The sequence below is a fragment of the Phyllostomus hastatus genome, unplaced genomic scaffold (genome assembly GCF_019186645.2).
Source record: "Phyllostomus hastatus isolate PE091 unplaced genomic scaffold, TTU_PhHast_1.1 phas_contig_34, whole genome shotgun sequence".
Taxonomy (NCBI): domain Eukaryota; kingdom Metazoa; phylum Chordata; class Mammalia; order Chiroptera; family Phyllostomidae; genus Phyllostomus; species Phyllostomus hastatus.
This window is the reverse complement of record NW_025333857.1, coordinates 57,337,526-57,349,139: the sequence shown is the minus strand read 5'-3', so window position 1 is coordinate 57,349,139 and position 11,614 is coordinate 57,337,526. Positions and strand designations below refer to the sequence as shown.

Sequence of the window (11,614 nt, the reverse complement as noted above, 5' to 3'; positions counted from 1 at the left end):
ATGTTTTTCTGCCTTCATAATTATTTTATTTATGAAAAAAAAATTTAAAGAACAAGAAAAAAAAGCAGGCAAAAATGCTAACTCTGCAATACCAGCATAAAAGGAATTGTGTCCATGTTTTCTAACAGAAAACAGCTTAGCCATTGGAATGTGGTGGCACTCCAAAAGCACCATTAGGGAGGACCTGGCATGGGGTTAAGTGCTTGGTGTGAATAAAGGGATGGCCGAGTAAACAGCCGAAGTGAATCGCAAGCGGCGGTGGGAACGGAGTTGAGAAAGTTGAGAATTCAGCGTGACCGTCAGGCACGGTATAAACCTGCTGGGGCCTGTGCGTGCATGCATGCGTGCTTGCTGTGGGGAAACCCCGTAGACCAGCTGCCTAGTTTTGAAAGAAGCAAGTTATGCAAAAGCACCAGCAGCCTCTGCGGATTACACACTCAGAAAGTCTGGAGAGGCAGCAGGTGTATCCAGCCCAGAGAGAAGCGCTCTAGTTTGCCTCTGACTTTAAGCGCCTCAGTTTACTTATAGTGAGGGTCCTCCTATTTCAACTTAGGTGATGCCCCTAAGACATGGGCATAGTAAGTGCTTTGTATACATCAAAAAGTTCTTAAACAAGGTCGGGGAGGCAGCAATCCTGACAGGGTGTGTGTAAGGAGCTCTTCTTAAACCTGAACGTACTTTGGGGTCTTTCGGGGGTCTCGGTCACTTGCAGATCTCGATTCATGTGTCCGCAGTGAGGGGGAAAATGCTAACAAGGTATCTGGGATGCGGATGCCGCTGATCTGAGGACACGTTCTGAGTAGCGAGTCTAGAAGGGATGATCTGTGTCTGTGGGAGACACGTGGAGGGAGGGAGCAGAAATGCAGCGGCTGGGAGAAAGGACGGAGGAAGCTAAGAAGGAAAGAGCTTGGCGAAGAGGAACAGATGGTAGAAAAGGGGGGAGGCTTCAGGCCCAAGCGAGGATGCGCAGACCGGGGCCAGGCGGTGGCGGGTGCAGGCGGTTTCGCGGCTGCGCGGGCTGCGGGCGGGGGACGGACCGGCGCGTGCTGGTGGCGGCGGAGGTGGCGAAGTCCCGGCCCGCGCCGTGGCGCCCCCGCTGCGGCCGAGCGGCCTGGCTGTGGGCTTGGTGCGCAGCGATGGCGCGGCCGCTCCGGCAGAGCCCGGGGGCCTGGCTGCCGCTGCTCTCGCTGCTGCTGGTCGGGCCGGTCGCCTGCGCCGCCAGCCCTGCGGACGACGGCGCGGGACCAGGGGGCCGAGGACCCCGGGGCCGCGCGCGGGGGGACGCGGGCACAGATGAGGCGGTGCCGCGCCACGACTCCTCCTACGGCACGTTCGCGGGGGAGTTCTATGACCTGCGCTACCTGTCCGAGGAAGGTGAGGTTACGGGAGGGTAAAGGGTTGCGGAAAGGGAGACGCGGGGTGGGGGGCAGGGGTGGTGGCAGGAGCGGAAGCGAGGGCGGAATGTGGGTAAGGATGCGAATGGAGGCAGCTCTGGCACAGCGGGACGGAGAGCGCAGGGCTCAGACCCCCATCCTCCTGGGGACGGGACCCGAAGAGCTAGCGGTCAGCGCCTTCCACCTGCGGTCTGCTTTACAGATGGGGAGACTGAGGCTCAGAGAGGGAGGTGTGCAGCCAAGTCCTGCGAAGCTTCGGACAGGTGGGGCACCCCGGGTGTTCAGGATCTGGCTTCCACATCTCTGTCGGGGGGTGGGGGAAGGGGTGTTTTTGGGGGGGAAACTGCCCTTGGTCTGGGGTGTGTGAGATCAGAGCAGTCGGTGGAAAGCAGAAATAACGAATTAAAGAAAGATGTTGCCTTATTTCCTCCCTGTGTGTATTGACCTAGATTTGCAATGGCAAGCTCCCTAACCTCCTAGTGTTCTGTCCGTGCCCATTGCCCTGCCGCCGAGCTGGGTCACATCTCCTTCCCTGCCTCCATCCCACTTCTTTTCTGTTACCGTGAATGTTATGGTCCCCTAGTGTGAGCCACCATTGTTGGGGCCTGCTGAGCCGAGACTGGGGTTTGTCAGCCACAGACCTCCCGGTGGAGATGCTTCAGTGAGCACAAAAGCCAAGCTGATTCTATTCAGAAAAATGGAAACTGGCCTCTTTTTTCCTGCAGTCTGGAAAGTAGTGATTTTCCTTTTCTTCCGCTAAGAGCAATAGTTTTTTAAAAAATGAAATCTAGAAATAGCCAGCCCAGATCTGATCATCAGAGACACTGGATCCTGGTCTTCTGCTTCTTTACAATTCTTAGGCTGTAACTTCATGATCCAAAAATGGCTGCTTGACCTCCTGCCATTACATTTACTTTCCAGACAGTAGGAAAGAGAAAGTAGGAAGGAGAAGGTCACTGACTATAAAGAGATTTCTCAGAAGTCCCATATAACAATTCTACTTATACTTAACTTAGTCATGTGGTCACTCATAGGTGCAAAGGAGGCTGGGAAATGTAGCCTTTCCACAGAGAAGTAATATGCCCAATTAAAAAAATTGGAATCATTGTATTAAGGAAGATGGGGAGAAGAGATTTAGGGAAATAAATTAGTTGGGTAGAAGCTTAACTGCTGAAACAGAGATCTCAATATACAGTGGCTTAAATAAGATAGACTGTTTTTCTCTCACATGCGTCTGGCTGGTCTGGGCTAGTGGGACAGCTCTGATCCACAAGGTCATTCAGGGACCTAGGTTCCTTCTATCTCTTTGCTCCACCATCTCCTAAGGCTTTGTCCTCATCTGTATGGAATTTGAGTTGCTTGCATGTCCTTGCTTAAGCTTGAGGAAAGGAGAAAGAAAGGAAGCAGTTTCTTTTTTAGGCTAGTTGCACAGATCACTGCTGCTCACATTCCTTTGGCAAGAATATAATTATATGACCTAGCTGCAAGGGAGGCTGGGAAATGTAGTCTTCAACCTAGGCAACCATGTGACCAGGAAGAAGGAAAGAATGGGGGGAGGGAGTGTGGGAGGACAATGAGCAGAAGAAGAGTCTGTTACTCTGGAAAATAATAAATATTCCAAAGTCCATCTACTTCTGAAAACGTCTAATACATATTTATTCTGTTTGTAGTCAACCTAGTACACTGCCAGGTGGCTCAGATGTGCCACGTGAGAGCTTATAACTCATTGAGCACACGGACCTAACAAATGAAGCACGAGGCCAGGTGCTCTATGTCACTTTGCACCTGAAGAGAGAATGAAGTTAGTTGTGTAGTCCAGACGGTTTTATGAACACGGACATCAGGTGGGCTGCAGCCATAGGAAGGCTCTATAGAGCCAGTTGAGTTAGCTGGGAAGTACGAAAGACCTTGCTGGGACAGAAGAGGGAGGACTTTTAGGTGAGGTGGCTGCGCAGGGGCAGCAGGGCCTGTGATGTGCATACAGATCCCCAGATTGTCTGCTTGCTCCTCTCCCCCATTCTGCAGGTACAGCCTGAAGCCTGGCCTTGACCCTCAAAAATCAGTGACAATTCCAACCTGCTCCCTGAATGGAGCTTCAACTTATTCATCTAGAATGTCCTCTCTGGCCCAGCTTCCTTTTACGGCCCTTTCTCATTCCGCTGCTCCTCTCACCCTGAGCTTTCACTATCTGTTCTTCTACTCTTCTCGCTGACCACCTCACTCGTCTTCACATGCCAGTCCTACCATCATCTGGTGGGTGCTAGTGGGGTGTTTGTGGAGCGAGCTTCTCAAGGGGCAGTACTCCACTAGATTACCCTGGGCCTGGGCTTTAGCCCTGTGGGTCTTGAATAGAGACTTTCCCAAGATCCTCAGGAATAATGAGTGACACCACCTTCAAAGGGGACTGCCAAACGGGGAGAAACAGAGCCAGGTAATGTCCTACAGGGCATCCCAGCAAGAAGGTACAGGCAAGAAGCATGTCAGGAAACAGAGCCCCATGCCAAGGGGAAGCCCAGTAGTGTGAAGACTCAACAAATAGCGGGTGCATTCAGGACCTGAGGAAATGGGTAGATTTTCCTGGCGTGGATTCAGTGGAGGAGGAAGGAGGGAGCCTGAGTGATTTGCTGGAAGTAGCAAGTGAAGATGATGCATGGGTCACCGGCCAGCAGTGATCACGGAACGCTGTGGATGGCTCGTCAAAGCACGAGAAAAAACATACACCGAGACAACCAGGTCCCTTGGGGGAATAGGAACAGCAGGGCCACTCCTCACTTGGGGAGCACCTTGGCCACCCTCTCTCCTGGAGGGCGCCACTTGGCCACCCTCCCTGATGGGGAGAGCACGCTGTTCTCCCTCTGGAGAGGCTTTTTATTGGTTTTGTTTGCATAAGAATTCAGGTAAAAGCTCATTACTCATTGCTAGGAAGTAAGGATCAAACAATAGATAACAAGGAAGTCTGAGGGCCTATTTTGAGTCAGGGTCAAACAGCTGTAAAACTTTAAGGAACAAACTAACTTCCTCCTTGGACCCTTCTCATTCAACTGAGAGCATTCTAAACAAAGAAGGTTTCACAGGAATTTACATGTTCTTTCTTAGGCCTGATCACCCGGGGAACCTGCCCTTTTCAGCACAGAGTTGCACCACCCTGTCATTGTTTCAGGCTTAGGTGGAGCAAGGGAACTAAGGCAACCAAGAGATAAGGAGATTTTTCTCCCAGATGATGAGGACTCAGGCTGTGTCAAAGCCGAGGAGCGAGGGTCCATCACCCTCTTTTGCTGTAGCCCCCAAAGTCCTTTTGGGGGCCTCCCACGTGATCGTGCCTGTCTTAGGTAATTCCCCCCTTGGGGAATCTTATCCATCTTTGGCTAACCGACCAAGCTTTGGGGTTCAGTTATAAATGAAGCAGTGCTCCTGCCAGAGAGATAAGCTTTTGTCTCCTTGCTGGCTTACAGTTCCAAGGGCCTTCCCTTAGGCTTAGCCTAGGTGGGGGTTACAGCTTCTGATACCAGGCAGGGCCGTTCCCAACATGAAGAGGTGGAAATGGTACCTTTAAGCTATTCTATCCGCATAAACAGGGTTGTCTTTTTTCTAGGGATTGGGCTACTTATTTTTTCTACACAGGGTACCTTCTTCTGAAGGTCAAAGTAGCCAGGAAACTGAGTTTTTAATGAAAAGGTAGCTTAGTAATAGGAAATTGGCAAGAGGGAATTAGAATAATAGGGTTGGGAATGGAGAATTCACTGAGCCTGTGGGCGAGCCCACTGACCATTACCCACCCTCCAGGTGCCATTTGTGCGGTGTGTCCAGATTGCCCAAGAACTGCAAAGCCAGAGGCCGGTCACTGGCCGACTTGGTGTCTCTAATCACTTCCTATGTTCACTTTTTTAAATTAAATTATGTTTTGGTTTAACTATGTTAGTTTTCAGAATTCTCAGAGGTTCCCACATTCTTAGTCTATACTCCTCATTCCTACAGTCCCAGCTCAAACGTCGCCTCTCTCAGGGAGCCTCCCCTAACTTTCTCCCTCTCCCATGTCCTGCCACTAGGCAAGGATGTTTACCCACAGCACTGTATCGAGCCTGCCATGGCCCTTTTTGCTGTCTAGGGTCAGGAGTGTGAATAATGTCTTGATGCTTGAACCCTACCACTCTCATATCTCTTCATTTTGAAGTTCTTGACCCAGAATCTATATAGTAGTAGAACGACTGTAGAATGTGCAACAGATTACCGCATGATTATGGGCCAAGGGCCTATTCTGAGGGTGCTCTGGAAAAAAAACGGAGCTGGGTGTTGCCTTAGGGGAAGTCCCACGTGAAGCCTCCTGCTCGCTTCTCCCTGCTGCTGAGACCTGCAGGCCAGGTTGCAGGAACACATCCTGGAACAGACCCTGAGTCTGGCCACAGGCAACCCTGCCCAGTCCGTGAGGCTCTGACCCTTGAGTACCGACCAGGATTTCCCCTACCTTGGGAAAGAGCTAGTGCGGCAGCAGAGAGAAGAGCAGAGCTTGGGGAAGGGCATGGTTTCCTTCATCTGCACGCATTCTTCCTACATCGACTCTGTAGTGTGCGTGGCTGCATAACTCATCACCCTACGCATAAACATTTATGTCTAGATGTTCCCTCCACACTTTTCCCCTGGCGGTGGTGCATAGACATTTGCTCTCTGGGATAGGAAAGCAAAACAGGAACAAATCACAAAAAAGGTAAATAATTTATAAAAATAATCCATATCTTTAAAGATAAATAATCTACATCTCATTTGTCATTGTATCTCCCATGAATCTAGCCCAATAGTAACACTAATTGGAACTAATTATTAATAAGTACTTACTATGTTCCAGGCACTGTTCTTAGTGCCTTCTACATATGAACGTCAATCTTTATAGCAACACTCTGACTTAGGTACTATTATTATCTTCACCTTAGGGTTAAGAAAACTGACCCACAGAAAATGTAAATGTCTCAGCTAAAGCACACAGCCGGAAGGCAGCAGAGAGCTGTGTGGTTGTTGATTGACTTATTGGATGAGGTACGCAAGGGGTCCAGCCTGCCTGGAATAGAGGGCCCCTGTTGTCATGCACTAGGAAATGCAGTGGGACAGGCTGAAAGGAGTATTTTTTTTTTTTGAGTGAACTTGAGAAGAGGGGTGTGGCATTGGGAGGCAGGCAGTTAAGAACTGCAAGTTCCTGAGTGGAGGAGTGCATCTCGAAAGCCTCACTGACCGGGCTCCGTGTGGGTGCGGAGCTTTCAATTTTCCCAAGTCCCTTGACACTTGTACTTCATTATACGACTCTGATGAGCAGAAACGACAACTCAGGCAGTCCAGAAAGAGAAAGAGGCTGATGCTGTAGCTTTTGGAGACTGGAACAGATAATTTCCGGTTAAAATATCAAGGAATCAAGTCCTAAATTAATACCTGAGGGCTGTGATCCAAGCAGTTAATTAGAGGCAATAAATAGCAAACGAGAAGCCATTAACCACCCAGTAGAGTATGGCCAAATAGGCCCGCGGGATTACGAGAAGGGAACAGATAGTGTCTGTGAATAAGACAGGGATGGAAACCACAAAACCATGTTGAGAACCTGAAAAAAATCAACCAAGAAAATAAGTACCTCTTGTCATATAGAAATACCTGAAGGGAGAAAAAGTGGCTTAGTTGTTCTCACAACAGAATAGTTATTGGAAGGGTTTACAGGGCACATGTGAGAAGAAGGAAAGAGAAAGAAGGAGGGAAAAAAATTGGCCCTAAACTGATATTATTTGGTCTCAGTAAGTTTTGATTTTAGAGAAAAAGAAAAAAATGGCACCAAAATGGAGGGAGAGGAACAAGGAAAAGCAAACAAACAGGTAAAATTAAAAAATCAGTAATAAAAAATGGGGAATGGACAAACTAAGGTGTGGAAGAACTGGCCATATCTCGGGGGTCTAGCTCAGGGGTCCCCAACCTCTGGGCCATAGACAGGTACCAGTCCAGGCCTGCTAGGAACCAGGCTGCACAGGAGGAGGTGAACTTGAATGAAATGTGCTTAAATCATCCTAAAACCATCCCCCCCACGTTACCATCCATGGAAAATTTGTGTCCCACAAAACCAGCCCCTGGTGCCAAAAAGGTTGGGGACCATTGGTCTAACCCATATGTCTCAAGACCAAGGAATACAAGTAAGTGTAGGAAAGAGAGGAGATCAGTAAAGGTCTTTTAAACAGTGTTGTGACAAGACCAGGTTCCCGTTTTAGAAAGATGGCACACAGTGGAAGCAGTAGGAGGGGGGTGGGGGATCTGATAGGAGATCTACCGAAACAGAAGGGCAGGCTTGGGTGTCAAAGGTGCGAATAGAAGGGATGATGAGTAAGTAATGTACCGGGTGGAGAGATCTAGGACCGAGGCTTCGGGGCTGGGAGACTGTGGGTGGGCAGTGACATTATTCACTGCAGCAGATAGCACAGGAGGAAGAGCATCTGGGCATTGGGGGAGCTCCGTGTTGGGCATATGGAACTGATGCACTTGTGGAATATCCAGGTGGAAACCTCTTGTCTGATGGTGGGGCAAAGGTGTAATGGCCACTCTAATGAGAAGGTATCTTTAGACTGAAAGACGAAGCAGGTGACTTCATAGAATAGAACAGAATTTATTATAGCGTAATTTCCTTCCTGGAAGATTAGGCCGGAGTGGACAGATGGCCCAGCATTTTGCATGAAGTGTTCTCTGCTACCAGACACCTGTTACAGTGCTTTTGTCACAGTATAACTCAGGGACTAATGATTGACAAGACAAGGGACAAAGGATGCAATAGCTCTCGAGGCCATGCCACCTGGTGGTCTTGTGACAGAACATTGCTGTAATCGATACCATTACCAGTTGGATATTTATCTCCATGGTCATGCCATCCCAGCTGTTATGAGCAAAAATATCTACAACTACATTTTAATTAATGCCACTAACAATCAACTACAAGGCTCCAATATGCTTGCTAAGGACAGTGGTCAAAGGTCGCAGCATGAAACAAAAATGAAATGAAATCGGAACACAGAGAGAACTTGGTTTTGTTCACATTGACATCTATACACTGTAGAGGCAGTTGGTTGTTGGGCTTAAATGCTGCTATGAGAAAAGAAGAATTAAAAAATACCAATGAACACATAAAGAAAGAAAGCACAGCCCTGGGAGATTACTAGAGTGGTCCCAGAGGGTCTGAGGCTGGCCTCCGGAGTGGTGGGGAGGGCCGTTGTTCACCAATCTGTCTTGATCTGAACATTTACATAGAAACCAAGAATCGACAAACAGACATAATCAGGAGAATGCAGTAAGGTTTCTACAAACACACATAAACCAAAAGCTCTCTTCTAGCAACAATAAACTAGGGAAGGTAAAGGAAACAAGGTATTGTTTAAAATAGCAACAAAAATCTAAGGTATCCAGATTTCACCTAACCAAGAATGCATCAGTACTGCATGGAGAAAAATGTAAACTATCACGGGATATAAAAGATGTGACAGAATGGAGAGATATACCATCATCTTGGAAGGAATAACTTGGTATCTTAAGGGTGTCAATGCTCCCCCAGTTTATCTGAACATCTAATGTAGCCCCAGACACATGCCCGGGAGCATTTTTGGAGAGAACTTGACAAATCGATTACTGTACTTCACATGGAAGAATTGAGTTTCGTGAATTGCTAAGACGGTTTTGCCTTGCCGAATACTAAGATGTGTTACAAAGCCTAGCAATTGAAATAGTGTGGTCCTGGCCCAGGAACAGTCATGTAAACCAAAAACAGAACAAATAACAACAACAAAAAAAAACCCTTAAAATTCAGAAATAGACCTAAGTTTACAGGAGAACTAGTGAATAACTGAGGTGTTGTCATAATTCATTAGGGAAAAGATGAATTATTTAGTAAATGGTGTTGAGAAAAATTGATTCAATGTAGGAGAAAAAGTTAAACATTTTTTACTTCATACCATATAAAAAATAAATTCCAGCCCTGGCTGGTATGGCTCAATGGATTGAGTGCTAGCCTGTGAACTAAAAGGTGGCCGGTTTGATTCCCAGTCAGGGCACATGCCTGGGTTGTGGGCCAGGTCCCCAACTGGGGGCACACGAGAGGCAACTGATGTGTCTCCTACACATCTCTCACACATCGATGTTTCTCTCCCTCTTCCTCCCTTCCCCTCTCTCTAAAAATAAGCTAATTACAATCTTTAAAAAATAAATTCCACATGGGTTACATCTACATGTGAAGGCAGTACTACAAAGTTAATAACTAAACATGTACAAGAATATCTTCCTGTCCTTAGAGTGGACTTTGATCTCTTAGGCAATGCTCTAAAAATGCACAAACCAAAAAACGAAAATTATTTCCTTGAGTACATTAAGGATTTTGGTCCAATAAAGAACATCACAGAAGAAAATAAGATCAGGGGCAGACTGGGAGAAAAAATTACAACATCTGAAATCAATAAGGAATTTATATCTGGAAAATGCACACAGACTCTTATGAAAAAGACCCAAGACCAAGTAATAAAAGGACCAAAAACCTATATCACTGAACATTGTGGCACTAAAGATTCTTCAGCCATTGTTCCCTAGGGTTTATTGAAATGAAAATCTGTTGCGTATTCTATAGGAAATGTGTAAGGATGTCTGTCGCTTCATTATTAGAGAAACCAAAGACTGGAGGCACTTTAGGTGTCCAAACCTGGGAGAATATTTCAGAAAATGTTACATGCACATCACAGAATACTTCTCCGTCAGGGGTAATAACAGGTCTCACACTAACATATATGGATAGGTTTCCAAAGGAAATAATAAACACGATGAGATTCAGTGTACAGTGTCATTTGTGTGATTAAAAACATACACAAACCACATATTTTCAAGATACGTACAGGGTCCAGCAGAAGTAATGCCTGCTTGAGTGCAGTTGGTAAGATTATAATATGGATGTAATAATTTATCATTTTAATTTGAACATTTCACCTAAAATGTCATATGGTGTGCTTGAGTGTGATATTGTTATGTTATAGAATTACATGCTTATGATTTTATAATAAAGAATTTTATAATAAAAAAGGGGCGTTATTTGTGTTGGACCCTGTAACACTGATAAAAAGAAACATAGGGACAGTGGCCATTAGTCTGCTGTGCTCAGGTGCTTCTAGACCTTGGGCATGGCCAAGGACAGGCCAGTGCAGTGCAGCTGTGGACAGCAAGGCAAAGAAAGCAGCACTGTTGGCACAGTGAGGAACTGTGCCTGGAACCTGAACTTCAGATCCAAGTTCTGCTAAAGGCACTTTAGGTAATTTATACCTTACAAGGTAAAAATGCAGGAAGACTTTCGGGATACTGGTGTTGGAAACATAAAAGCCTTTTTTGCATCTTGGCAGGATCTTAAATACTGGCACACAGTCCAAACTTATTGTATGCCAGATAGATCATTTAATTCCAGGGAAAATGTGTAATATTATAAAATCTGCTTATATTCTGATGCCAACCCCAACTAATATACTGAAATTTATTTCTGGTATTAATGACCCAGAGTTATCACATGTTCAAGGACATGCTCCACAGAGAGACTGTCCTCACTTCAGACCAACTGGCTACCAATTCAGGGGCTACCCACTAGCATGTCTCATAGTATATTTTTGTTAGGAAAAAAACAACTCAGGAACAGTCAATGAAGACCCACGCAGGGCGAGGTCCAGGGGGCTCTCAACTGCAGAATTTCCATGCCCCCTCCTCGTGGAATCAGGGCATGTCACCTTCCTGGCACCTCAGTGTGTTCACCAACTAGGAAGCTCCCCTGAACTTCAGTGTCCACAGTTCCTCCTGGGGCTTCATTACATAGGCACGACTGATTTAATCATTGGCTATAGTAATTGAACTTGATTCTCTGTCCCTTACTCCCTCTTTGGAGGGGGGGGCTACCTCTAAGTCCCAGCCCTCTAATTATGTGGCCAGGCTTCTAGCCCCCATCCTGAGTCATCCCATCTTGTAGCATAAACTCAGGTGTGATCCCAGGGGCTCATGAATAAGAAAGACAATCATTACTTGGAAAATTCCAAGCACCTAGTCTTTCAGGAACCAAGGACAAAGGCCAACCAAAGTTTAGCATACAACAGCTTACAAAACAAGGGAAAATGTTGTCCTTAAATGGATGCCCAAATCTATTCGACAGAGAGAGTGTCATTCTGAGTTTTAGAAATATATAAAATAATGTAACT

At 46.5% G+C, this 11,614-nt stretch overlaps 1 protein-coding gene across 1 annotated transcript in view; it reads left to right on the top strand.

The window, feature by feature from the left end:
- The first annotated feature begins 962 nt into the window (after positions 1–962).
- Positions 963–11,614, top strand: part of FRRS1L (ferric chelate reductase 1 like) — a 29,880-nt gene continuing 19,228 nt past the window's right edge. The window contains 3 exon segments of the mRNA XM_045840885.1: positions 963–989; positions 991–1,099; positions 1,102–1,374. Coding sequence (XP_045696841.1) covers positions 963–989; positions 991–1,099; positions 1,102–1,374 — 409 coding nt within the window.